Source organism: Megalops cyprinoides, chromosome 6 (genome assembly GCF_013368585.1).
Source record: "Megalops cyprinoides isolate fMegCyp1 chromosome 6, fMegCyp1.pri, whole genome shotgun sequence".
Lineage (NCBI taxonomy): Eukaryota > Metazoa > Chordata > Actinopteri > Elopiformes > Megalopidae > Megalops > Megalops cyprinoides.
The window spans coordinates 1,409,483-1,437,139 of NC_050588.1; the positions used below are offsets into that span (position 1 = coordinate 1,409,483).

General features: G+C 48.2%; 1 protein-coding gene across 4 annotated transcripts; it reads left to right on the top strand.

Annotated features, from left to right (window-relative positions):
• The first annotated feature begins 413 nt into the window (after positions 1-413).
• Positions 414-27,657, top strand: LOC118779162 (arf-GAP with GTPase, ANK repeat and PH domain-containing protein 1-like). Of its 4 annotated transcripts, none has more exons than XM_036531107.1 (19): positions 7,853-10,568; positions 15,851-15,909; positions 16,373-16,460; positions 16,554-16,639; positions 17,003-17,144; positions 17,883-18,017; positions 18,596-18,717; positions 19,044-19,205; positions 19,816-19,899; positions 20,136-20,240; positions 20,547-20,706; positions 20,811-20,936; positions 21,046-21,183; positions 21,776-21,835; positions 24,025-24,176; positions 24,308-24,398; positions 24,502-24,724; positions 24,888-25,173; positions 26,656-27,657. In XM_036531107.1, exons 1-19 carry the CDS (start codon positions 9,560-9,562, stop codon positions 26,860-26,862), a joined length of 3,435 nt encoding a protein of 1,144 aa, XP_036387000.1. In that variant the 5' UTR covers positions 7,853-9,559; the 3' UTR covers positions 26,863-27,657. The 4 variants fall into 4 exon arrangements, with proteins under 4 accessions (XP_036387003.1, XP_036387000.1, XP_036387001.1 ...); XM_036531108.1 differs by having other exon boundaries at positions 20,814-20,936; XM_036531110.1 differs by lacking the exons at positions 7,853-10,568; positions 21,776-21,835 and adding an exon at positions 414-751.

Genomic DNA, 27,657 nt, shown 5'->3' on the forward strand with positions numbered 1-27,657 from the left:
GGTTTCAAAGATACTCGTTCTTCATTGCTCTAACCACCCTAGGTACAGATCAAGACGATTCACGTCACAAAAATCACAAGTATCTGCTATCCACAGGCCTAGTAAAATCTATATCTTATCGACATGCAATTGCTTCAGATAAACTGGGGCGTTTAGTCTGTGTATTTGAAATAATTCATAGGCGAGCAGAACGTTCAATGCCTGTGAAAGCGTGTGTAAATATCGCATGCAGTTGCTTCAGATCAACTAGTGCATTTAGTCTGTGTATTTGAAATAATTCATAGGCGAGCAGAACGTTCAATGCCTGTGAAGGCGTGTGTAAATATCGTCGTCAGGTGTCAGGACTTGACACACGAAAAAAAAAAACGCACACAGACATACACAGTCATTTAAATTCAGGAAGTAGACGCAACGTCGGAATTGGATGAACTTGAACAGGAAAACGTATGATTTAGCAACGTTTTACTTTTATTTTTGTTGTTTTAAGTGATGCGCTACTTACAGTGCTCAGCCATTGTTTGCGGGAAGGAGAGCACATATGCGTAGCAAGTGTCATTTCGGCAAAGAGAAAACTCGCCGACCGATTACAAGATGAACAGTGTGAAATTAGCGAACTCAAGCGCAATTCGTGCCGAGGTGAAGCGGCACGAATCCGTAAAGAACAACATCACTAAAATTTTAAAGCAACTGGAGAGAGTGGAGAACGAACAGCTCCGGTCCGCCCTCAAAATCTACCTCCACAGTCTCAAAGGTGAGCTGCCGACAGGTGCACAGACCTAGCGAGACCTTTACATGGAATCTCAAGTATTTATTGTCAGCTATAATTTACACCACGTTCCGTGTTCATGACCACTCACAAAGTACACAATTATATTTTAGTTAAGGGGAGATACTTTATATTACTTGGTACTAATTCACTTTCTTGTAATTTCAACCTCCTGCAAATTCTTTTTCACAGCCTCTCGCAAACTCGTGCTGTTTTAACTCTCGTTGAATTGTTGGACAGAAGAATTTTAAGGACGTAGTTTTAACAGTTTTATTGTGACATCCCGTCGCAAGTTTGCCACAGCTAAAGTGTCAAGGCTTCGTGTTCCCCTTTTTGGTTCTTTTATAGAATGGTCTGTCAGATATCTTGCAGCATCCGCATATGGAACGCTAACGTTACTCAAAAGCGTTTTACCCAAGTCATTAAAGAAGGACCGCAGAGGTCTGTGAGACCACTATGATTTTGATTTTTTAAACGTCTGTGCACGGCTATATTTTTTAGTGAGGGATGTCTGCAAGGTGATCTGTAATGTACACGAGAGATGGACTGCTTTACATATAACTTTATAGCACACTACCGTAAAACTGCAGATATTATTCAACATTCAATGACATTTTCAGTTAAAAATGACCTAAAACCATTTTCTCTTTACCCATGCCCAGCAGTGGTCATTAGTGTGAGGTTGTCCCTCCCTTTCTGTGCCCCCCCCCCCCCCCCAACCACGGTAGCAATGCTACTAGGGGCTGCTTCTGTTAGACACACAGAGCATCAGCCCAAGTACGTGCGTTGCAGTTATAAACCAACTAGCTCATTTACAGTGAACAAGTCAGTGGTTATTATTCATTTTAGTCTTGCAATATGACAGTGGAAGGTAGAAGGTACCTGTGAGGTAACTCAAAAGGCGTTAAAGGGTAGTTTTGCCATTTGCCTCATGGCCTTATGTCCTCTGGGTCATCATTGGATTTTTTGGCCTTGAATATTTTATATAAATTAAATATTCACCAGTTAAAACGTGCATGTTTATGGTGAGTGCAGTTTTGGCTCAGCTATCATGACCTGTGTGTGTGAGAGCATTTGACAGGGGGAAGGTGGACAGTTCTAGCTGGATGGAGACAGGCTGTGGGAGGACACAGCACTGGCGGTCCCATTGACAGTGTAGTGCCAGGTTTGACACAGTGTAGAGGTGTGTCACTGACTCAGTGAAAGCGCCGAGCGCACAGTCAGCGGTATCTTGGCTGTCCGTCAAATGGAGAACTTTTAAAACTGCTTTTGAACTGCAATTGAGGGCCGGGCAGGATGTGTCTCCATAGCGACCGGTTCAGACATGACAGAGAAAAACCAGAGAGAGAGAGCTAGAGAGAGGAAGAGACAGAGACATTACCTCTTGACTGTTACTTCCTGTAACCTTTCAAATGAAATTGACAAAATTTGAGGGATTGGTAGCTGTAAAGAGGAAGCTAGATGTGGTGACTGTGACTCAACCTTTTACCAATGATGGCGTTCTGCACATTTAATTATCACTCTGGCGTCACTCTTATAATGAGTAGTAATACCACCTCACATGAACTGCAGAATTACTTTCCCATGTAATCCAGATCAGAACACACACACACACACACACACACACACACACACACACACAAACATACTGGACAGAGACTCACAAACACATAGACGTACACGAACACACTCATACTGGAGACACAAACATACTGGACACACACAAACACACATATTGTGCATCTGAGTGTGCGTTTTGTGCTGCGATTGCATTATCAGTGTCCCTGTGGGAATATTTGGTTTTTCATAGAACTTCACAGAGTACAGTTCTATGCCGTCCAGACAGCAGCTCTGGCTTTCAAAAAACAACAGAAAAATTCTAGACATTCTATTAATAGTGTGTCCTTGAACGCGGCTCAGACTCAACCAGGGCCAAAAAAACTCAGCAGCTGTCAAGAACTTCTTTTCTTACATTTCACTTTGTCAAAAAATTTCACTTTGCCTTAGCAGGAAGCAGCTGAGGCACTGTGAAGCCTTGCTTTGTAGATGTTACTTCCCAGCAGATTGTGCATGATTTCATCTTCTCTCCTCACACCTGAAAAGCACAGTGAGCACCATATAACAGCTCTTTGTGTGTAACAGTGTCACCTGTGAGATGCACCTCTAAAAGGTGGCATTAGACAGCGCTGCACTGTGGCAGCGGGAGCGTGGATAGTGGTGTGCGGCAGCTTGCATTCAGTGGGTCTTCGCTGCTTCCTCCCTGTTTCCGAGGGGAGAGTCACGTGACCCCAGCCCTGGCAACTTCAGCTGCCTGGCTTCCTGCCTTTATCTGAATGCTATCAGAGGGTGAGACTCACACCTAGAAATGTCCTTGCCTCTTTAGTTTCGAGCATGAGATCAATGCCCACTTCCTCTGAGGAAATTGCATGAGCCGTAACCACACCTGAATGGAATGAGGTGCTGCCCAGATGGGTATTTTGTCCACAGTTGGCGTTGTCGTTAACATTTGTATGGGTCTCCATGATGCTGTCAGTTTTTCTCAATGCGGACACCTTCTTATCTTTCCAAACATTGCCATATCTCACTTAAACCTTTAACGTGTGGGGAGCAGAGTCAAAATTCACGCCATTTCAGATAGGAACCATACATTGGTTGAGGAGACACCCCCTCCTCCCCACTGTAAGGCTCTTTGAGATGCCTGGAAGAAATGTATGAATTTTAAAATGAATTTTAGTGTGTGTATATATATATATATATATATATATATATATATATATATAATGTGTATACGTGTGTGTATACATATATATGTATATGTTTGTATATGTATACAGTAGTCCCCCCTTATCTGCAAGGGATATGGTCCAAGACCCCCAGCAGACGCCTGAAATCACGAATAGTACCGGACCCTGTATTACTATATATGTTTTTTCTGTATACATACATACACTGTATGGACAAAAGTATTTGGCCACACCTGTTTTTCAGGGTTTGGGCTAGGCCCCTTATCTCCAGTGAAGGGCAATCTTAATGCTTCAGCATACCAAGACATTTTGGACAATGCTATGCCTCCAACTTTGTGGCAACAGTTTGGGGAAGGCCCTTTTCTATTCCAACATCACTGTGCCCCAGTGCACAAAGCAAGGACTATAAAGACATGGTTTGATGAGTTTGGTGTGGAAGAACTTGACTGGCCCGCACAGAGCCCTGACCTCAACCCCATCGAGCACCTTTGGGATGAACTGGAACGGAGATTGCGAGCCAGGCCTTCTCGTCCAACATCAGTGCCTGACCTCATAAATGCTCTACAGAATGAATGGGCACAAATTCCCACAGAAACACTCCAAAATCTTGTGGAAAGCCTTCCAAGAAGAGTGGAAGCTGTTATAGCTGTAAAAGGGTGACCAACTCCATATTAAAGTATTTATCATATTAATGTATTTGAATGCAATGTCATTACAGTCCCTGTTGGTGCAATGGTCAGGCGTCCGAATACTTTTTGTCCATATAGTGTACCTATGATAAAGTTTATTTCTGGAATTTTCCATTTAATATTTTTGGACCGCGGTTGACTGCGGATAACTGAAACTGAAGCGAAACATATGTAAAATTTTGTATATATATAATTCATTAGTGTAGCATATATATCTGAATGCTGGATTATGAAGTAATTGCTGTCTTACTGTCCACCAGTGTCCCATGCATGCTAGTAGCAAGACTCAGAGCACACACTGTGCCAACCTACTTCCTGTCTGCCGCCCACAAACCCACTTCCTTCTGGGCTGAGATGGCACCTGTCACCAAACTACACCCCCCCCTCCCCCCCGTCGATCTTTCTCTTGATCTGGTGCATTTCCTCTTCAGCCAGCTCTCTTTCCTCCCTCTGCTCTCAGTCTCTCTCGTGTTCTGCTGCCTTCATTCAGAGGCTCTGTCCCTGTGAGCTGTCCTGCCTTGCTGAGGGTAAAGTGTTCAAACGGGGTGGGGGGGTGGGGGTGAGGTACTCTGACTGGGCTGGGGGAGGGGAGTGAGGTGCTCTGACTAGGCTGGGGGGGGGGGGGGGGGGGGGGTGAGGTGCTCTGACTGGTTAGGCTGTCTCCTTTTGACGGGGCCGCTATTACACTGTAATTAGGCTGATTCCTGATGTCTTTGGATTCTGACTGTGAGGTCTCACAGCAAGCCCCATTTGCGACCTGCCCTCTCAGTCATTGGGTGTTAGGAGTGTCTGCAGCAGGCCGCCAGCGCAGCTGCGCCATGCAGCGCCTCTTCAGAGGCTCATTTGCATTGCAGATGAGCTGATGGCTATTAGTGCTATGCCATGTCCAATTTTTGATTGCTGGCTCCAGAGACCCAAGCACAGCCACCACCCCCTAGACCTTACCCTCTTCCTCCCCCCATTCCCCTGTCTCCGTACACACACACAGGAAATTTGCCTTGTTGGCTGGCCCCTTTCATGGGGACATTAATAGCTCATACATTGTACACCATCACATCTGCATAAGACCCTCTCGGCTGGAAAGGTTAAAGGTCAAGTCTTTGTTTCTTTGTGCTATGCTCTATGCTTGTGTCACATGCAAATAGTGCTACAGTTTCAAACATCCAGCACAATGCTGTGAGAGTGGTCTTTGGAAAAACATAGCTCTGTTTTTTCAAGGGCATAAATATCTTTGTAATGTGGTGTCTGTGATCTGATTATGTAATAACTGAGAAATTCCTCCCATGTCTGTGTACGTCAGTGTGCTCTTGGGCAATGTCACACACCCAGATTATCAGGAATTTTCAGGATTTTATTATTTGAAGGAAGAAACTGGTAAAACATGCAAATCTGTTCTAGATCTGGACCAATTAGGACTTGTAAAATGCAGCACAGCAACACAGCAGTGTCTCTGAGCTAATGAAATGGTCCCACTCCTGCTCAAAGACCAATGGGGAAGCATGTCTTGTTAAGGACTGTGCAGCTTTAACCAATATCCACCTGCACGGTCCCATGTTTGTAGTGTGATGTTTTTTCTGGTAGGGGTTACACTCAGTGACCCTCCTTGGAATGTGCGGAATGTCTTCGATGCTTGGAATCCTTGAACTCTGCTTTCGGAATGCTACCAGTTTGTCCGGCCTGTTTCCTGTTGCTGTGTGTCTTCCTTTGAAGGTTAAAGGCTGTGTTTTTATTTTGTTCTTTTTTTTCCCAAAGCTTGAAAGTGAATCGAGACAAATTTGCAGAAGTGCGAGGCCTCTGGATTGACAGAGGGCGTGCCTGGTCTGCGGTGCAGTGTGAGAGTGTGCAGGATGACTTGCTGAGTGAATGAGATGCTTTTTCAACATGGCTGTGGGAGCAAACATGCGACTGAGCTAGCAGGCTGTTGTACTCTCTACTACTCTGCTCTGACCTGTGAGTGAGCCCTGATTAGTGTTTGCATGCGTTCTGTTTTTCATGTGAATAGTCTTTTGAAATGCACAACATGGAATCAATTGGACAGTGTGTGGATAATTTTCACAGCAGTGTGCACAGCAGTGTGTGTGTATGTGTGAGTGTCTCCATTTGTTTGAGTGTATGTGTCTGTGTGAGTGCGTGTGTGTGTGCGTGCATGTGTGTTTGTTTGAGTGTGTGTGAGTGTGTGTGTTTGTTTGCGTGTTTGAGTGTGTGTGTGTGTGTGTGTGTGTGTGTGTGTGTGTGAAAATGTGTATGTTAGAAAGTGTGTGTGTAAGCACCCAGTGAATGACGCGCTGTCAGTCTGTGGGCACACATCATAGAGTGATCCAATTATGCTGGAAACAATGCAGAATTGGAGTACTACAGCTCAAAAAGGGTGTATGTATGCTCACACACACATACACACGGCCTTACTCCACCCGTTACCTCAATTTAAACCAAGACGGTACACCCCAGGAGTTAGGATAGTATTCACAGAAGAGTTGAGGACAAAAGACCCACTGACATAATATCTCACCCTTGCCAGAGCTTTGTAAATCAAACTGACCTGGTGCACTGACTGAACTACAGAGTGCAGCACCAGGAGTGGTGGCCCACTATCGGGACTTTGCGAAGGAGACAGACAGACATGAGATGGAAGGTCATGTGTACTGTCAGGGGATAGCAGGAGTCACCCTGTGTGAACTGAAAAAGGGACCCCGCTTTATACAGCACAGGCCTTGCTGTTGCATATTGAATACCACCAATTGTGTTTCAAATACGGGGAATTCAGGAGGCAGCAGCATGAGTGTTGAGTAATGGGTTAACACACAAAAATCGACAGCGCTGATATCAATCTCTCTCTCTCCTGGAATCATATGTAAGGAAAATATGAAATGTAATACAAACACGGTTCAACCACTGGGTGGGAGAGCAGCATGAGTGGTCTTTAATTTCCTCAATTCATGCTGTGTGTGAACATCTGACTGCTTCTGCAAATGAACACACCGGCAAGCAGATCAGTGGAGATGCAGACATACTTGGAAATATACACAAACACACACGTGCACACACAACCACACACACACACACACACATAAACAGATGTGAACAGACATTCAAACATATTAACCTAACATACTCACAAAAAGCATATTATGCACATGCATACACACAAACGGATATTTACACTCATACAAACATATTAGCATACACAGACGTATGAAGACATATTAATATACAAACGTACACACGTGCATATAACGTATTTACTGTCTCACACACACACACACACACGCACACACACAGGCACCACAGCAGCTGACAGAAAGGTCTCAGGGAGACAGAGGACGAGAGGACTGACAGGAAGGGGGGGGGGGGGGGGGGGGCAGTGAGCACGCGTCAGGCGACACCTTGGTAACAGGTTTCTGCGGCACACGAAAGGGGAGAGGGATGCATCAGCTGCTGCTACTATGCCACTGACTGGCTGTGACTGATGCTGATGACATAGTGATGTGAGGGAGAGGACAGGGAGAGCCTTCTCTCTTTCTCCCGCTCTCTCACTCTCCCCTGCCCTCCCCTGTGAGCCACACTCTCCTCCCCATTTCCCGCCCCTCATTCATCATCTTGCTCCTCCACTCTGTGTTACCTCTACTCTCTTTTGCTTTTTCCCCCTGTGCATTGCTCTTCCCTTTTAATAGTAGAGAGGCAGAGATACAGAGCAACAGCGAGAGGCAGAGAGAGAGAGCAGGGACTGCCTGGTGACTGCCTTATGAGAGTGAAAGAGGGAGAGAGGGCAAGCACAGAGGGAGGGAGAGAGAGCGAGGACTGCCTGGAGACTGGCTTGGGAGAGCAACAGAGTGAGAGGGAGAGAGAGCGATAGAGGGAGAGAGGGAGAGAGAGAGAGAAGGGAATGAAGCAGAGGTTTGCCGCTCCCTCCGTTCTGCTCAGACACAGGCAGCGCAGCACGGAGCAGGGAATGAAGACAAACATCCGTGTGCTCCCCTCCTCCACCTTCTCTTCCTCCGCCAACGCTCCTCGCAGGCAGTCCGACCGGTCGCTGGCTGCTGCCTCTGCATTCGCATGCCAAGCGTGTCAGCTGGGTGGCTTGGAGCCGGGGCTCAGCCTGTCTCTCAGACGCCTTTCACCGGCTTGCTAATCGCCCGACGCACTCCGAGGACCCGGAAACCAAAGGAAGCCTGCCTGGCCGATGGAGGTGTCGTTGTGAGTTTCCTTCTGTGTCCCTGCGATTTCAGTGGGAATATCTGTGTTTTTAGGGCTTTTTTGTGTGTTTTTTTTTTTTCTTGGTCCCGTCTTTCGTCAACCCCCCACCCCCCCATCTCCTACCCTCGGGGTGCGTGCTCCATCACAGACCGCCCGACGTGGGCATACAGCCACGACCGTGAGTGATACCCATCCGTCTCTCCGTCACTGCCGTGTCTGCAAGCGTGCATTTGTTTTTTTCCCCTCCACATCAGAATGGCTTTGCCACTTTTTCAAAATCCCCGGCTGCAATTTGCTGTCTGATCAGCTGTGCCCGTTTGGGTTGGCTGCTCCTTCTGGGTTTCACTGTTTTGCTGGTGGTATTCTCCTCCTCACTGTTTGAGTGGGCTTAAATTGGTGATTTTTTGGCTGTTTTTCCCCTCCTGCATGGACTACACAGATGATTGAACAATAGAAGAAGCAGAGAGGAGAGGGAAGAAGAATGCTGTAAATGGGAAAGGAGGAAACAACCAAGAGGAACTCTGTGAAGGACGAGAGGCACCTACATAACGCCGCCCCTCTCCCCTCTACAACTGTCCCGGGGGGGGGGGTATGCACCATCAGGCGGAATGTTGATGGAGTAACTGAAAGAAAGTCCAATGTTTTTTATCCTAAACCATGTTTAAGTGCGGAGCCTGCCTTTTTTGGGCTTCGGAGTAGACAAGAGTGATGCTGTCGCGGAGGGAGAGGTGCGACCTAAGCCCCCTGGAGTGGGCGAGAGCAGAATGAAACGCAGGGAGGAGCGTGTGGCGGCATCCTGAGGTGGCCACACTTGCTGAGCCATTTAGGAAGCCAGAGAAAGAGAGGGAGGGAAAGAGGGCATGCAATAAGGAGAGGGGCAGTCTTGTCACCCGACTGCTCCGTTTGCCCTCCTCCTCGTTTTGGCTAGAAAACAACACAGTCCCGCTTCACCTGTTCAACCTGGCTGTGAACTTTGACCACTGAGGGAGAGAAACAAGGGGACCCTCTGTGGCCTTGTTAAGAGAGTCTCCCGGTCATCGCCTAATCAGCCCAGGCATCAGGCCATCCTCGCGCTGGGGCAGAGGATTCCGGCTCTGTGTGGCTATGCACACCGCTGTGCTGTCCCGCTGTGACCGGTTGCAGCCCGTCTGCTGAAGCCTGCCCCAATGTCGCGAGCCGGAGCACTGCAGCGCCGTACCACCTACCTCATCTCCCTCACCCTCGTCAAGGTCGAGGCCCTGGGGGCCTCAGAGGAGGGGGAGTTGCCTTCTCCCACACAATGGAAGGAAGAGGATGATGAGGCAATGACAGGAGGAAAGGAGAGCTCTGCCAGGCCCCGGGAAGAGAGGGTTAAACCGCAGAGGAGAGGGCGTCGGCCACCCAGCCCTGCTAAGGACGGGGCACCCATCGAGGATGGGGAAGGGGAGAGGGCACTCCCTGTGGCCCAGGTGGAGGGTGTGAGCTGCAATTTGGTTGAGGGCAGAGGAGGTGGAATAGAGGAAGGGGTGCAGAGGGAGGACACCCCAAGACCAAAGCCCGTCATTGGGACCTTACAGTCCTGTGCGTCCATGGGCGTGGCTCAGCCAGGCCACACCCCTAATAATGATGTTCCCCTCCGGATTAGCCAACACCCAGGGGCTCTGGTGAAGGCCCACGGTGGCACAATGAGTTGCCATGACCTGAAGGAGGTGAAGGAGGCCATCCCTGCCTCTGCCAAGAGCCTGGACCACAAGGACGGGGGCCGGCCGTTGGGGTCAGCGGAGCCAGGGCCCAGCCCGGCCTTCTGGGCTGACAGTGAGGGGACAGCCAAACTACAGTGCAGGGGTGGGGCTATGGGGTCTGGGCAGTTCAGTCCCAGGGCAGAGAGGTTAAAGATGGGGTCTGCCTCTCTCCCTGCCCCCGTCAGTGTCATCCCCAAGCCCCCACGCAAAGGCAAGAGCCGGACCCTGGACAACAGTGACCTGCACACTCTGTCTGAGGACCTGCGCTGGGGCAGGGAGGGGCACACTGCTGCCCCTCCCCAGGCCCAGTCCCAGCGTGGCTCCGCCCGCGACCGCAAGATGCTGAAGTTCATCAGCGGGATTTTCACCAAGAGCACTCCGGTCCCTGTGGTCAGTGCGGCCACCTCCCCGCCACTCTACACCTCTGTGCAGAGGGAGTCCAGTGACGAGGAAGGTAAGCCCCTCCCCCTCATGTCCCAGAGGCCCCGAAGCACCACCTACTCTGCCACTGCAGAGTCCTACCTGAAAGGACTTCATGTTGTGTTACTCTTATTCATCCATTATGGAGCTCTGATGTCCCAAATATGACTGCGAAACACAGGATGCATTAAGTGGTATGGCATTAGGGGATGTTAAAGGACAAAGGGGATTTCCTGCACAGTGCGCGGGGGCCAACTGCCAGGACTGACTGCTAGGGCCCCTATTCCCAGCTGCAAAATGGTGGGGAGTCTGATGGTGCAAGAGGAGCCAAACTCACCAACCAGTGTGTGTGTTCAGTACCTGCAGGAGCTGGCCTGAAGGTGTAGAGCCAGGAGTCAGTTTGCCACCGACAGGCTGCAAAAAGCCAGTCATACTAGTGTGAGCGATACGTGCTTTTTATCTTCTGGTTTGATCAACATCAGAAATGAGAGAGGGGCTAGGATGGCAATGTGGCATAGTGGTAGGGAGCAGGGCTAATAACTGAAAGGTTTCTATTTCAATTCCCCTGCTGCTGTACCATTGGGCAAGGTACTTATTCCAGAAATGCCTCGATAAATATAAAGCTGTATAAGTGGGTAATATGTAAAACTGTAACCTATGTAAGTTGATCTGGAGAAGAACATCTACTAAATGACAGTAATGTAATGGGTTATTGTTGTCCCATGTGTCATCTCTCTAGTCCTCTTATGATAGTATGGAAGAGTAGAAGAGTAACACAGGACTGTCTCTGTTGTGCCGTTTTGGCTGTCATGGCTGAAGAGACCGTCCCTCCTGCCGTTTCTGTCCCTAAACCTAGAAACTGGGAGGGGCAACCAATTTGTTGAAAACCATGCCCAAAAGCAGCACAGCTTTAGCCTAATCCTATCTTTGATGCTTTGCTTCAGTCTTTTTTTATACACAACCATGGCTGCATCTGAATACTCAGTATGCACTAACTTTGGTTAAGAACGTACTACCCAACCGTTACTGCAGTACGTTCTATGAGTATGCGAGTGAGTAGTAAGGACACATTTCGGACGTACTCCGCCGCCATCTTATCTGTCCTTTGACCTCTGATGTTTACATGTTTTAAAAATCAGTCTGCTTTACTTAGCTGACTGTCAACCTGAGGTAAAACGAACAGCTAACGTTACGTAACACGCCAATTGATATGTTAGCTTAACCAAGTTGACTACACCGCCATCTTTCTCTTTTTCCTGGGGAATTCTTCTTCTTCCATTATTCGGGCTCCAGCTGACTTATGGGATAGCGTAGTGTAGTACGTTTGCATACTTCAAAATTTCAACAGATGTAGTAAGTCATCTGGGTACCGTTCGACTACTATTAAATGCCTACTGAGTATTCGGACACCCTATGGATTGTGACGTACTGCTTTTTGCCTACTAAATAGTATAGCAGTATGAGTATTCGGATGCAGCCCATGTTTTTCAATCTTCTCTCCTCCCTGCTCTTCCTCTTCCTGTTTAAGTAGGAAGGTGGATTGATGTGTAGTGAGATCAGGAGTTTTCTTGATCCTGTAATGGGTTGACCCCCTATCTGTAATGACAATGAAATGGTGCGTCAGGTGAAACGTCAGTCAGTGCTGGTGTCAAACTGGAACCAATCACGACAATCCAGTGGTGCTGAAGACTTGGCTAGATGTTGTTCAATAAATCAATGCTTTTAAATGCAGACAAGTTGCAAGGGCCAGCCCCCACTTCTTTCAGCTGTGCTAACATCAGAGCCGCAGCCTGCAACCACCAAGATGGTTTTAACCTTTAATTTCATTTAACCTTTATTTAACCATGTAGGTCCTTTTGAGGTAAATATCTCTTTTCTGAGGTGGGCCTGGTCAAGAAGACAGCAGAACATAGAGTTACATACAAAAGCAAAACCACTGTACCAAATCACTATACCAAAATACTAATTTATAACCAATATAAAACCTTAAATCACAAGGCAATCACAGTATACCAATGAAAGCCTTCAAGAAAAAGAGCACACGAGACAGAGAGAGAGAAATGAGAACACACAAGAGATGAGGGGAGAGAGGGACAGAAAAAGAAGAGAGAAAAGAGAATGAGGGGCAGAGAGAGAGCACATCCAGAGTAAGGGTGGTACAGAGAAAAGGAGAGAAAGATGGAGCAGACCTCAGCTGGCTGGGATAAAAACTCAGATCCACGGCGGCTGAGGGAAATGCAATTACTGAAGTCAGAAAACCCTTGAGTTGTCTGGTTCCGGGGCACCAGCAAGCAGGGCGACGTTTTGAATTCGCTGCTGGCCCACTGGTGGGAGGAAAAAAGGGTGAGGGGCAAACAAGTACAAATTTGAGATTGCATCTCAGTTATGTCTGCGCAGATAGTGACTAAGTAGAGTCTGCGATCGCTGTGAGCACTAAATAATTTGTCAGGGATAAGTGCTGCATGAATATCTGAGGGAAACAGAGCAAAGACCCGCAGTCTGTAGAGGGTCAGAGAAGAGGAGTGTGGGGGGCTGGGGGGTTGATGTATTTCCTGTCACTCTTTGAAAGTTTTTATCGACATTCAGCAGGCTGTCTGAGTGAACGGATACTGTTTAGGAATTTCTGCTGTTAACGGAATTTCTAACAAAGAGAGACTGTTGACAAAGAGGGTTTCTGTTGGTGTGCTCTTCAGAAGGACATCTTCATGAATGAATTGTGTGTTTGTGTTTGCCATTGTGGTTAATTGTATTTTTAGGTGCATTTCTCCAGGCCCATCTCACATTGCGTGTGATTCTCCTTGTGCATGTGACCCTTGTATGTGTGTGCGCGCGCCCAGTAGTGTATGTGTGCATGTACATGATGTGTCGTGCATTCTTGAGTGTGCGCATGCGCATTTGTGCATATGCGCACTGAGTGCAATCTCATTCGTTGTGCAAGAGCAAGGCAGCTGTTGGAGGGATGGTTGTCATGGCAACAGCGAGCCGTGAGAGGTGCTTGCTGGATGGTGGTGTAATAATGAAAGGGGAGAGAGAGAGAAAGAGGGATGGACGGGGTGGGGGTAGTAGAGAAATGGAAAGAATGGTTGCTAAAATTCTTGCGGGAAGAAGAGGAGTGGTGGCTCTGTCAGTATCATTGAGATGCAACAGTCCAATGTGCCCTTATGCACAGGGGGTCCGATATGCTGCTGCAGGTTTCCCCACACAGAGGGCATTGACAGTGTATAACCATCACACTGTCTAATTTCTTTGACAGTGGCACTAAGGAAGCCATGCCAATAAATCACCCTTTGACATGAGCCGAATTAAGATGGAGGCCATGTTTGTGTGAATTTGTATAGGTGTGTATGTAAGCTATGGGATGTCATTAATGCATTAATGCATGTCTATCTGGAAGCCTCAGGAGTGATCTGCATACATGCCCTTCCTTTCCTTCCTCTTTCTTTCACCCCTCATTTCTCTCTCTTTCCCCCCCCCCCCTCTCTCTCCTGTGTGAAGTAAAGTTCCTCTGCTGTAGCGTTCTCTCCTTTGCCCTTGACTGCACTGGTGGAGATGAGCACCCGCAGGAGGGCAGGCATCAGGACAGCCCTTGCGCCTGTCTCACCTCTGGCCGCTGTTTTACCACAGAGCTACTCCCCTGGCTCTGTAAGCTATAAGCCAGAAGTGCGTAGGTGGACTTTATTGGCGAAGCCAACGTTTGTGGTCTCCTCTTTTACGGGGGGCAACAGGAGTGGTGACAACCCTCCAGCTGTCTGTGACCACTCCTCCACGGTCTGATGAGACATAGACCACGGGCCTCTCGAGCTGCGTAAAATTAGCTGTGCTGTAAAGGCCTGTCTTGTGCATATTCCATAGGGTTTGTGTACTTGTTGGTTGTATGGTATTACTATCAGGTGCAGTCCCTGCAGTGCTGTGAGCACAGACACACAGCCACTATGAACAGAGCTGTGCTTCACATATATTATCATATATTATTGAAGCTCTCTGGGTCTGGAAAAAATAGTAAACACGATTCATAATTCAGCACCTCTGTGTGAGAGTGTAACTTAGATATCTTCATTCCCTCACACATGCACATAACATATGTGCATAGACACACACACATACACACTGCTGCAGCCAGATGCACCAGAGAGAAGGGTGTTCATTGGTGTTCCGCTCTATTGAGTGGGTGATTTTAATTAGCAGTTTTACGTGATTCCGTGAGTAACAAGGCCCCTCTATCACTGGGCTGCTCCTTCTCATCTGCTCGCCACTGGAAAGGCATGTGCTTCAACCTTTCAACCTTTCAACAAAGACCAGGGAAAATAGGAAGGCATCTTAGGGTCTGTCATTAGATTAGATGAGAGGAAATCCCACAGACAGATGGGGTACCTGAAGACAGAGAGGAGGCAGAGTGTGGAACAGGATGACCTTACTTAACCAAACTTACCTGACTTAAAACGCTGAGGTACACACACATGCACATGTGCACACACACACACACACACACACACACAGAAACGCACAGTTAATGCTCCCTCTGTCCCGGCACTGAGCTGCTAATGAACTTGAGCCTCACTACTGCTACCCCATACAGCCTTTGCAATTAATTTGCACCACTCCTCCTCCTTGCCTATCACTCACTCCCTTTTGCCCCCCCCACCACCACGACACTTAACACCTCTCCCCGGCCTCCCACTGAGCGCCATCTGGACCTGTGAGGGAATGCATATGGGGCGCACGGCGCCAGCACAAAGCCTGAGTGGCATTACATGCCATTGAAAATCACCACCGGACGCACGGTGACTTTCAAAGTTTCCCATGCAGCAGAGTTCAGGCAGGTGCTGGTTGCGACTGAAACGGGGGCCTTAACCCCTCTGCCACATAACTTTCAAACAACAATGGAGGAAGTGTTTTTCCTGCCTCTGGGTGGGGATCCACATCGCTGCTGAAGCCCTCCCCCCGGGCGTCAGCAATGCTTTTTGTAATTAGCCACTAGCAGGTGGTGAGCAAGTGCTGTGCTCTGATAGCATGGTCTGCAGGACAAGGGTCTGCCCCGATGGCTTGCCCCCATGCCAGGCTTCTGATTGCATTAAACCCGGTTTCTGGTCTGGGAAGGAAATCGCTCCACTGCATTTTCAGCCATGAAGTTATATTTGGGAGCATTCAGAGCGTGTCACTTCCTGGCAGCTGTCTGCTTGCTTGCGCAGCTGGTGCAATCACCCTCGCAAGCAAAACTGAATAAAAATAAATTCATGACTGCACATTTTCCCACAGACAAATGTAACCTCTCTATCTCCCTCTCTCTCTTATTCTACCTCTCTCTGTCTCGAGCAGCGGCCTGTGCCAACAGCCAGGAATGGACCATGAGCCGCTCAATCCCAGAGCTTCGGCTGGTAAGAACTGTCATCAATAGTCCAATGAATACAATTATTGGTCATAGCTGTTTTAGTGGTCGTTACAGCAATATTTTTTGTATGACATCCAGGATGGCTATTAATGAACACTCAGTTTAACATCAATTCAACACATTCACACTCGTTTATCTAGCAAACATGATAAAGGTCACATTAAAATTCACATTTCAAAGACAACACAATGAAACCATACTTATGATTGTGATGATGCAAGTACATTGACAGCAATTGACAGCAACCTAAAGACACGTTACATGTGAAGGCAAACCTAGGAGCAGCAAACTGTAGTGATGTGGGCTGGGAGGGAAAAACACAGTTTGCCTCTGCCTGTGTGTTCTGTGTGTGCAGGGGGCATGAGAAGCCTCTCTGTCTTTTCTGAGAGTGCCTCTGTCTGTGCCTCTTTGTGTCCCCCCTCACTCTCTCTTTCTCTGTCTCTGGGCAGGGAGTGCTGGGAAGTCTTCGGAGTGCCAAATCTGCCCTCATCAATAGGTACATGACGGGCAGTTACCTTCCCCTGGAGTCTCAGGAAGGTACATGCATTGATACCTCACAGGGCTTATCTGCACCTCACAGACAGACAGGCTATCCCACAGATCTCTCCTCTGTTTGCCTTTCTTCCGCAGAGGCAAGGTATAAGAAGGAGGTGCTGGTTGATGGACAGAGTCACCTTCTGCTAATCAGGGAGGAAACTGGGCCTCCAGATGCGCAGGTATGCGTGTGTGTGTGTGTGTGTGTGTGTGTGTGTGTGTGTGTGTGTGTGTGTGTATTTGCGCATGCAGGTGTCTGTACGTGTGTGTACCTGTGTGCAGTTGTGGATCAGTTGCACTGGTATTATTTCCAGAATTGCAATCATTGTTATGGCAGGGAAATTGGAAATGTCTTCATTGTGGTTGGACCTTTATGTCACTTCCTTCAGAGCTTCTTAGAGATGCTTGGATTGAATGTGACATGAGCACAGAGCCGGGGCCACCACACGATGTCCCGCCACCCTCCCTCTCATCCCCCCTCACCTCTCACTCGTATTTCTCTCCCTCCTCCCCTGTTCCCTTGTTCTCTTCCTCTCCCTCTTTAGTTCAGTGCCTGGGTGGATGCAGTTATCCTGGTGTTCAGTTTGGAGAACGAGTCCAGTTTCCAGGAGGTGTACAAGAACTATAGTCAGCTGACCGCACACCGCAACACCGCTGATGTCCCATTAATCGTGGTGGGAACACAGGGTGAGTGGGAGAGGCAGTTCTAGATAAATTCCACTGTCATATTTTACAGTTACATATACAATATGTATTATTTGCCATAGGGGACATTACATAGATATCAAGAGGGCCCCCAGCAAAGGAAAGATACAATTACCCATAAACCCTCATTGCCTTTGTGTTGTAAAAACATGTTTAGCCTTGGGGGTGTCCAGTTCAGTCCCAGACTTGCAGTTAGCAGACCGGTAAGAAGAGTCTGCCCCAAAGTCTAAACAATGGGGGTGTGCACAGGGTACTGTCTCTCAGAGGGTTGTGAAGATACATGTGACATAGGATGTGCATACATGCATGCGACTCCAAACAAAGGTTTTAATCCAGCAAACCGAAATGGCTCCCTGTGGAGAAGCTGGCCAACACTTCTCATAGAAAGAGAAGGAGCAAAAGTTACAAAAACCCAACTCGGTCAGCCTCCTTGCTCTGTAGTCTCACGCCTGTCACACTGAGGCCTTAATTGTCAGGTGAGGTGACAATGACCATTGCATTTAAGGAATCCACAATTAACCTGTTCAGATGGAACTAATTGACATGACTTGTCTGTCTGAAAATTGACAGACAGGGTCTCTAAGCCTTTAAACAACGATGAAATGGTTTTGAGGGTGGAGGTGAAGGTTTTCCCTCATACTCTCGCATGTGTTTGGGTGCCTGTGAGCACGGCTCTCCTCCTCAGCTCCTGGTCTCTCAACCCTGACTCTCCTCCACCAGACAAGATCACCAGCACAAATCCGCGGGTGATCGAGGACGCTCGGGCTCGGCAGCTGTGCTCCGACGTGCGCCGTTGCACCTACTATGAGACCTGTGCCACCTACGGGCTCAACGTCAACCGTGTCTTCACCGAGGGTGACTGCTGGCCACAACCTTGGGGCTTTTTCTTCTTTTTGCCTTGGTTTTTAATTTAATTCAATACACCTTGGAGCCTTCTGAATTAGCTCAATTGCATGCAGGATGTTGTTATAGTACATTGAGTGCTTGTTTTTATTCTCCTCCAAAGCAGGATGCATGAGTCATGTTCTATTACGTTACATTGTTGTCATTTAGCAGATTCTCTAATCCAGAGTGATTTCCATAGTTTCCACAGTAATTTTATCCATTAGACAACTGTGGGTGAAGTACCTTACCTAAGCGTGCAACAGCAGTGCTCCAGCAGAGGAATCAAACCGGAAACCTTTTGGTTACAAGCCCTACTCCTTACCACTATGCCACACTGCTCCCCTTATATACCCTTATACACCTTTTCAGTACAGGGATTTTGTTTCTTTTGATAAATTTGGAAATAGATTATGGTAATCTCACTCTATGTGCAGATGCAATTTCTTTCTTCTAGGAAAGCCTTTTAGATTTGAGAGCAAAAGATAAAGAGCTGCTGAGACGGAGAAACAGAGGGAATAATGACTGATCTTCAGTCTCCTTCTCCATAGCTACACAGAAGATAGTAGCTGTGAAGAAGCAAGCTGCTCTGCTGGCCTCCTGCAAATCCCTGCCCAACTCCCCCAGTCACTCAGGGGGGTTGACCCCCATTTCAGGAGCTTTTCCTGGACAGGTAGTAGACTGAACTAATGCTCTGTGTCCCTTGCTTTTGAGGTCTGGCCCATTGCCAGAATGGTCACTGCAGACATTCATATGGTGACAGTAAAGGATCTGTTTTGGTGGCACATCACTGTACTTCCACAGATAGGCAAACTGAGACAGATAGATAGACTGCTGGTGTTGTTTCCTTCTCCTATTGGTCCCTCAGCCCCTATACCTCTCTTTTTGCCTCTCTGTCGCTCAAAATCAAAATTTTACATTTACACAATTCAGCTTGGGTTGCAAATGGACAAATGGACACATAAAAAGGAAATGTCTCTCCCTCCCTCCCTCTCTCAGACCAGCAATGGAGGCCAGAGCAGTGACTATTCCTCCTCTCTGCCCTCCACCCCTGTGGTCAGCCACAAGGAGCTGCGAGGGGTTGTAGCGGGAGATGGAGGGGGGAGTGCCATCCCTGGGCCCCAGCGTGGCACCCTCCGGCGAAAGACATCCCGCTTTCCGGTCAGTTGCCTTGCCTTGTTACATCGCCCCCGACCCCTCACCCCCCACCCCCTGCACCCTACCCCTCCATCCTTACAGAGCTCCAGGGACCTGGAGCCCAGTAGCCTGCATTGTCCTCCATGATTCAGAGCTGCTCTTTCACAAAGGACTCTAGGGAGATGGAAAAAATGGCACAGAATGCATTCAGGCCTCATCAGTATAGCCAGTCAGGGGAGACTGTAGATCCTATAAAGGGAGGGTGCTTGTCTGTATTGGGTCCTGTAATGAGGCTGGTACCTTTCTCAGTCAGCAGTTTGGACCCGATTACCCCTCAATTCCCATGTCTTCTTTCCCTCTCTTCTTCCAGAAGCTCAATTCTATTTGCCCATTGGACCAACAGATTTGACAAAACAGTTTTACTTCTTCTGAGAAGTTAGTAATAACAGAAATGACATTAATACCTTTTATTTGTGCAGCACTTTTCTCAAGGGCACTGCACAGGACAGATAGCAACACATGCCATCAACATATGTCTGTAAAAAACTTCTTTCTCTCTCCCTCTCAACCTCTCTCACTGTCTCTCCCTCTCCAATCTGTGTCCCTCCCCGTTCACTCTTTCCTCCATTCCAAGAACCGGAGAGGCAGTGACTCGGAGAAGAGGAGTGCTGACGGTAAAGGTGACTTGGGCAGTGGAAGGGCAATCCCCATCAAACAGGTCAGCTCGACATGCCCCCTTTCACCTCATCCTGTCAGACCAGGGGGCGGAGCGTCGCAGCCCCATCACACACGTAGCTTACACTGAATTTCATTCAGCTGAAACATTGGCTGGAGCAATGTGGGTGGTGTGGGTCATGGGCCCCTGCTCCACCATCACTACATCACGCAGCTGCCGTGACCTCACCTCTACCTGGTGAGAGCACTCATACCCCTGCCCCTTCCCCGGCCTTACAGAGCATCCTGTTGAAGCGCAGTGGGAACTCACTGAACAAAGAGTGGAAGAAGAAGTACGTCACACTGTCCAACAACGGGGTGCTGTCATACCATTCGAGCGCCAATGTGAGTTGCACACCTGTTCCAGTCTGGTTTTTACTGTCCCAGCAAGGCATATACACATACACAAAACCAAATAGCAACAGTGTTTCAGGATCCAGATTTATCCATTTATACAACTGGATATTTACTAAGGCAATTGTGGGTTAAGTACCTTACTCAGTGGTACAACAGTAGTGTCCCAGTAGGGAACTGAATTCTGTAGCTCAGTAATAAAGGTACAGGCTGATATTTTGTGATTAATGCATGCATTTTCAGTGCAGTGTGTAATAATTTATGTGTGTGTTTTGGTATGGCGTTTTGGCTGGTCAGGATTACATGCTGAATGCCCACGGGAAGGAAATGGACCTGCGGCGAGTGACAGTGAAAGTGCCGGGGAAGCACCCGCCTCGCGCTATTATTTCCTGTGGCTCTGCCCCCGGCATCAATGGACTGGTGAAGGACGTGTCCGGCCCTGACGGAGGCACAGCTGGTGAGAACCCACTGTTCTGGGATCAGCTTGAGTGAGACTGGTGTGGGGGGTGCTTTCGCCTGGGAGCTGCATATGACCTCTGTGTCGCTGTTCCATTCCCTCAGCAGCTCCCCCATTTCCCAGCAGTCTGCTGCCGTTGGAGGAGGTGGGCGGGGCAGGTGTGTCACCGCGAGGGGACAGAGGAGTGCAGCGCTGTCCCTCCTCGCTTTCCAGCAAGGGGCAGAGCATCGGTGAGTCATCTCGCACCATGATTTAACAATCAGCATTTTCTTCTGTGGCATGATCTCCAGTGCTATCGCTCGGAAACACTAGGTTTAATACAGCATGTCACTGCACCAGACTCCTCCACAGAAGGCATGCACAGCCTGCCTGCTGCGAAAGACCCCCCACCCTCCTCCCCAATGATCGACCGAAAGAAACACAGGAGGAAGAAGAGTATGAACCAGAAGGGTGACGCAGCCATTGGACAAGCTGAGGGTGAGCATCCACTTACAGGAGCGAGGAGAGTAATGTCATAGATGGGAGCCAATGAAGAAAGAGAAAGAGGACTTTGGTAGAGTTTGGAAGGGGTCTGAGAGTAGAGGTGAAAGCGACCAATTGTAAGAAGACAAGTTAAGGTGGTCTTAAACTTGAGCAATCCAGAGCAATTAAAATAATGAAGATCTGCAATGTGTGATATCACAACAGTGATGAAAATAAAGATTTGCAGTGAAAATATTGAAACTTTGCTCTGGGTATATGCAGTTACATGGGGTCCAACATCAGATCAGACTGTAAATGAGAAAGGGAAGCTAACCAGAAAGGATCATAAGAGTGATGAAGATGTCTATGGTGATGGAGGGTTGGATGGACTGTACTCTTTTTCTCACCTTCACCTATCGTTCATGGATGGCACAGAGGCAGATCTGCCACATACTCTACAGTGTCTGCTTCTCTGTCTTGTCTTTGCTTACCTGTCTCCCCTCCTCTCTCTCCTCCCCTCTCTCCACCTCCTGTGTCCTCTCTCTCCTCTCTCTCTCTCTCTCTCTACTTGCCTGCCTGGGACACATGCTAATCTCGTGCTCTGCAGCCAAGCGCAAAATGTGGAAACTAAAAAGCTTCGGTAGTTTGAGAAACATTTACAAGACAGGTAATAGGGTGCTGGGAGGCCAGAGCATGCTGCAGGCCTGATTGTGTCTGTGTCTGTCTGTCTCACTGCCTGCCTGTCTGCCTTTCTGTCTGTCTGTCTGTCTGTCTCACTGCCTGCCTGTCTGTCTGGCTGCTTGTCTTGCTGTCTGCCTGTCTGTGCCTGCCTGTCTGTCTATCTGTGTCTCCTTTTCAAAGCTTCAGTCATACAGTAATCTAGAATTCTTCACTGTTTTTTCTAAACCCATTTCATGGCCATAAGTTCTCTCCCTGTGTCCCTCAACCCTCACATATGTACAATGCAAAAGTTTGGGCACCCCTGGTCAAAATTTCTGTTACTGTGAATAGCTAAGGGAGTAAAAGATGACCAGATTTACAAAAGACATAAAGTTAAAGATGACACATTTCTTAAATATTTTAAGCATACTTAGTAACACCCCCTTTGGCAAGTATCACAGCTTGTAAACACTTTTTGTAGCTTTTGAGTCTTTCAGTTCTTGTTTGGGGGATTTTCGCCCATTCTTCCTCGCAAAAGGCTTCTAGTTCTGTGAGATTCTTGGGCTGTCTTGCAGGCACTGCTCTTTTTAGGTCTATCCACATATTTTTGATGATATTTAGGTTGGGGGACTGTGAGAGCCATGGCAAAACCTTCAGCTTGTGCCTCTTGAGGTAGTCCATTGTGGATTTTGAGGTGTGTTTAGGATCATTATCCTGTTGTAGAAGCCATCCTCTTTTCATCTTCAGCTTTTTTACAGACGGTGTGATGTTTGCTTCCAGAATTTGCTGGTATTTAATCCATTATTCCTTCTACCAGTGAAATGTTACCCATGCCACTGGCTGCAACACAAGCCCAAAGCATGATCAATCCACCCCCGTGCTTAACAGTTAGAGAGGTGTTCTTTTCATGAAATTCTGCACCCTTTTTCCTCCAAACATACCTTAGCTCACTGTGGCCAAAAAGTTCTATTTTAACTTCATCAGTCCACAGGACTTGTTTCCAAAATGCATCAGGCTTGTTTAGATGTTCCTTTGCAAACGTCTGACACTGAATTTTGTGGTGAGGTCACAGGAAAGGTTTTCTTCTGATGACTCTTCCATGAAGGTCATTTTTGTGCAGGTGTCGCTGCACAGTAGTCTCCAGAGTCTGCTAAATCTTCCTGAAGGTCTTTTGCAGTCAAACATGGTTTTGATTTGCCTTTCTAGCAATCCTACAGGCAGTTCTCTCTGAAAGTTTTCTTGGTCTTCCAGACCTCAACTTCTACCTCCACCTCCACCGTTCCTGTTAACTGCCATTTCTTAATTATATCACAAACTCAGGAAATGGCTACCTGAAAACGCTTTTCTATCCTCTCATAGCCTTCTCCTGCTTTGTGGGCATCAATTATTTTAATTTTCAGAGTGCTAGGCAGCTGCTTAGAGGAGCCCATGGCTGCTGATTGTTGGGACAAGGTTTGAGGAGTCAGAGTATTTATAAAGCTTTGAAATTTGCATCACCTGGCCTTTCCTAGCGATGATTGTGAACAAGCCATAGCCCTAACAAGCTAATTAAGGTCTGAGACCTTGGTAAAAGTTATCTGACAGCTCAAATCTCTTGGGGTGCCCAAACATTTGCATGGTGCTCCTTTCCTTTTTTCCACTCTAAAATTGTACAAAACAAAAATAATACACTAATCTCGCTTAAAATGTTGAAAAGAATGTTTCATCTTTAACTTTATGCCTTTTGGAGATCCGTTCATCTTCTACTCACTTAACTATTCACAGTAACAGAAATTTTGACCAGGGGCGCCCAAACTTTTGCATGGCACTGTAATCTTGTAATTTGGGTAATCTTACTTTTGCCTCGATGGACATGCAATGGGATAGTAGGGTGATTTTCGTTGCTCTGTGTGTGTAAATATCCAGCTGTATAAATGGACAACATTGTAACATTTTAAAGAACTGTACTGTAAAGAACTGTAACCTATGTAAGTCGCTTTGGATAAAAGCGTCTGCCAAATCAATAAATAAATGAATGAATGAATAAATGTAAATGTAAATGTAAATGTAAATGTAAATGTGTGTGTTTGTAGGTTTGTAGGTTTGAGTAAGTGGATGTGTGTTTGTACACATAAGAAAATGAGAGAGGGATGTGTCTGTGCATAGGGTAGTATAGTTATCTTACTGTGTCAATATTCTGTCTTCGTGCCTTTGTAGATGAGGAGAATTTCGACTTCATGGTGGTGTCCAGCACAGGGCAGACCTGGCACTTTGAGGCCCAGAGTTTGGAGGAGCGGGACGTCTGGGTCCAGGCCATTGAAAGGCAGATTCTGGCCAGTCTGCAGTCCTGCGAGAGCAGCAAGAACAAGGTGACTCCCGTGCTGTTGGGGAGCCTAGCTGAAATTTACCGGGAAATTTCTACATGGTTTCATGGTTGTCTCAAGATGAAAATAAACTGACACCATGTGTGTGTACATTTGTGTGTATGTGTGTCCCACAGGCACGGAGGAACAGCCAAAGTGAGGCTGTGGCGCTGCAGGCCATTCGCAATGCCAAGGGTAACAGTCTCTGTGTGGACTGTGAAGCACCCAGTAAGTGCCCCCTGTCCCCTGTCCTTACACCCCATGCTCCCTTTGTCTGCTCCTGCTCCTGCCACTGCTCTGACCCCAGATCCCCTCTCTTGCACTGTGTAAGACCCTACCTGGGCCAGCCTCAACCTGGGTGCGTTGATCTGCATTGAGTGCTCGGGCATCCACCGCAACCTGGGGACGCACCTGTCGCGCGTGCGATCGCTTGACCTGGATGACTGGCCACGGGAGCTGACGCTGGTCCTCACCGCCATTGGCAACCACATGGCCAACAGCATCTGGGAGAACCGCACCCTAGGCCGCCAAAAGCCCACGCCCGACGCCACACGGTGAGAGCACCATGCAGTGGTCGCTGATCCGGGATCAGCATGCTCTTTTTCACACAGAATGCCTTTCCACGTGACATTCCCACACTAGAAACCCCACCAGGGTCACGTGCAGGGTTGCTGTGATGACCCTCCCCTGCCCTAACCCTTGCCCTTTGTGCCCCAGGGAGGAGCGGGAGTCGTGGATCCGGGCAAAGTACGAACAGCGGGCGTTTGTGGCGCCCCTGCCCGCTGCGGGTGAGGGCACAGACACCACCATGTCGGTGCGGCTGCTCTCTGCTGTCACCCAGAGGGACCTCCCGAGGCTACTCCTGCTGCTTGCCCACAGCACCAAGGATGAGATCAACGTCCCGCCAGTGGTCCCACCCAATGGCGCCGCCCAGCAGCCTCACTATGCTCTGCACGCCGCCTGCCAGCTTGCTGACGTTGCCATGACCCAGCTGCTTGTCTGGGTAAGAGCCTTCTTCCTTTTTTCCTGGATTACACCCAATCCAGACACAAGACTCAGATGGCTACTTGTCAATGTTAAATGGTCTTGCTGTGTCCTCCTTCCACTTAGAAGGTGACTGTTTACAGAGGCTAATTGTTGTCAATTGTTGGTCATTAAACTAAGAGAAGTTTCTGTTTCAGGGGACAATCTGAACCCTGGTACTCAGGATTCATCTGACTCCCAATGTGTGCTTGCCACAGAGTCCACAGCCAGGGCTGTGTTTACACAAGCCACACATTCATTCGTATCTCCAGGTGGCAAAGGGATCCTGCTGTACCTATATTACATCTAGTTGTTGTATAAATCACCCTGGGTGAGACAGGTCTCTACTGGTTGCTGTCTGTCATTACACTCCACACAGCTGTGAATAAGAGGACCTAGTGGGAATAGATGTGTTGCTTTGTGAACTGGGCAGGGTCAAAAACCGGAAGGCAGTCCGTGGACAGAATGAGGATCGGGAACTGGAGCAGGCAGGGTCGGGAACCGGACAGGCAGGCAATCAGGTGAACGTGGCAAGGCGGCAGGCAAAAACGAGGTCAGGATACGAGCAGGGTTGAAAACGAGAAACACGCAGACAGAAGCAAACGGCGGGGACAAAACAGGGGAAACACACTGTGACGAACTAGCAACAGGACAGGGAAAACCTGTGGGTGACCTCTGACACTGCTGGAATGGAACATGGAATGGAACATGGGTCAGGTATTCCCTTAAAACACAAAGGACAGGTTTGAATGAGCTTTGAGCTGACACCACAGGGGCCAGCTATATGTGAATGCAGCAGGTAAGGACGCAGAACATGTGCGCATTGTTTTTCAGCAGTGGATGTCATTTATGAGTTGTTGCATTTTTGACTGTAGGAGGACTTCCTGTTTGTAGGTGTAATTTAAGTGAGGATGGGCAACACCCGGGCCAGCTGGTTTTGTTCGTCAGGTATTTGTTCAGTTAAAGTCATTGTGCAAACAGGAAGCAACCTCACCTGAATGCATCTGGGTAGAAGTCAGTTGTTAACTAAATAGCAACCTTGCAACCTGAAGGACCTGGGACTCCCATGGCTTCAGTTATCTTTTTTGACCTTTGACACATCACAACCACCCCTGATGAGATGGCAGTTTTATTTTTTGATTGGATTTCTTTGAGTGTGTTTTGTTGAAGTCACTCAGATATTCCCTGACCCTGCACCCCCCACCCACATTACCCCAGACTTGGACCCCTAACTGAGAGGTTTCTGGTTTGTTTCCCTGGGTGGGAGGAGAACAGTGTTGCTGTTGTACCATTGTGCAAGGTGCTTTATCGAGATTGCTTCAGTCAATATCTGCTTGTCTGTAATGGATGATATATCAGCTATAAGTAAGTCCTGCTGAGCAAGTGATGTGATGCAATGTGAAGTGGTTGATTGAATGTCCCCCCCCCCCCAACCCCCCACTGTCGCTCCCCATCTCTGCAGTACGGCAGTGATGTGACTGCGCGGGATGCTCAGGGCCAGACTGCCTTGGTGCTGGCCCGCCGTGCGAGGAGCCAGGAGTGCGTCGACATCCTGCTGCAGCACGGCTGCCCTAACGAAGCCCCGCCGACTGCCCTCACACCCGCCCTCTCCCGCAAGAGCAACATCACCAGCCTCAGCCGTACCAGCTCCAAGAGAGGGGTGTCCTAACCCTCCCCCCCGCAGGGCCAGCAGAGGATGGGGTGGGGGATGAACACTCCTCTGCACGGACAAACACCCACCTGGCCAGGAGGGAGATGGATTTACAATGTTCTCACCAGAGGTGCACTGTGCTCAAGGATGTTTATCTGCATCTGTGTGTGTGTGTGTGTGTGTGTGTGTGTGCATGAATGTGAAAAAAACACTGTCATCCCAGTAGGTTCAGGGCACTGCATTCCAAGGGTGATAACCCCAGAGTTGTTGTGACGGGGAGAGAAAGACAAAGCTTCATACAACCAACTGGAAAAACACGATAAAAAATAGGACTCACTGCTGTAAACCCTGTCCTTGTGTAAACGACATAGAAGCATTGTGCTGTGCAATGAAGAAGCAATACATTTTTGTCACTGATGTGCATGCGTCACCTTGCCTGCAACCACACTGTGTTCGAGACACAGAAGAGAGCAGAAGCCGTACAGACATGCAGTGTGCCATGCAGTGTGCAGCAGAGGTGCCTCACTGGGTGGCTACCAACACTGTGACTGTGACTGGGAGAGAGTGACCAGGGCCCTGGTTTCCGAGTGTTGGCACTTAGAGAGAGAAAGAGAGTAAGCTGGATATGTGAAGCTTCTAACATCTGTTGTGGACTTTGTTTTCAGACCTCTTCCTGAAAGGAGGTTTTGTTTGACTGTCAGGTTTTCTGCAGGAGCTTCGGAACCTGCAGAGGAGAAAGTGTTAAACTTCAGAGGACTGGAGGACTATGTGTGTGTATGTACGTATGTGTGTATATGTGTATTTTTAAATGCG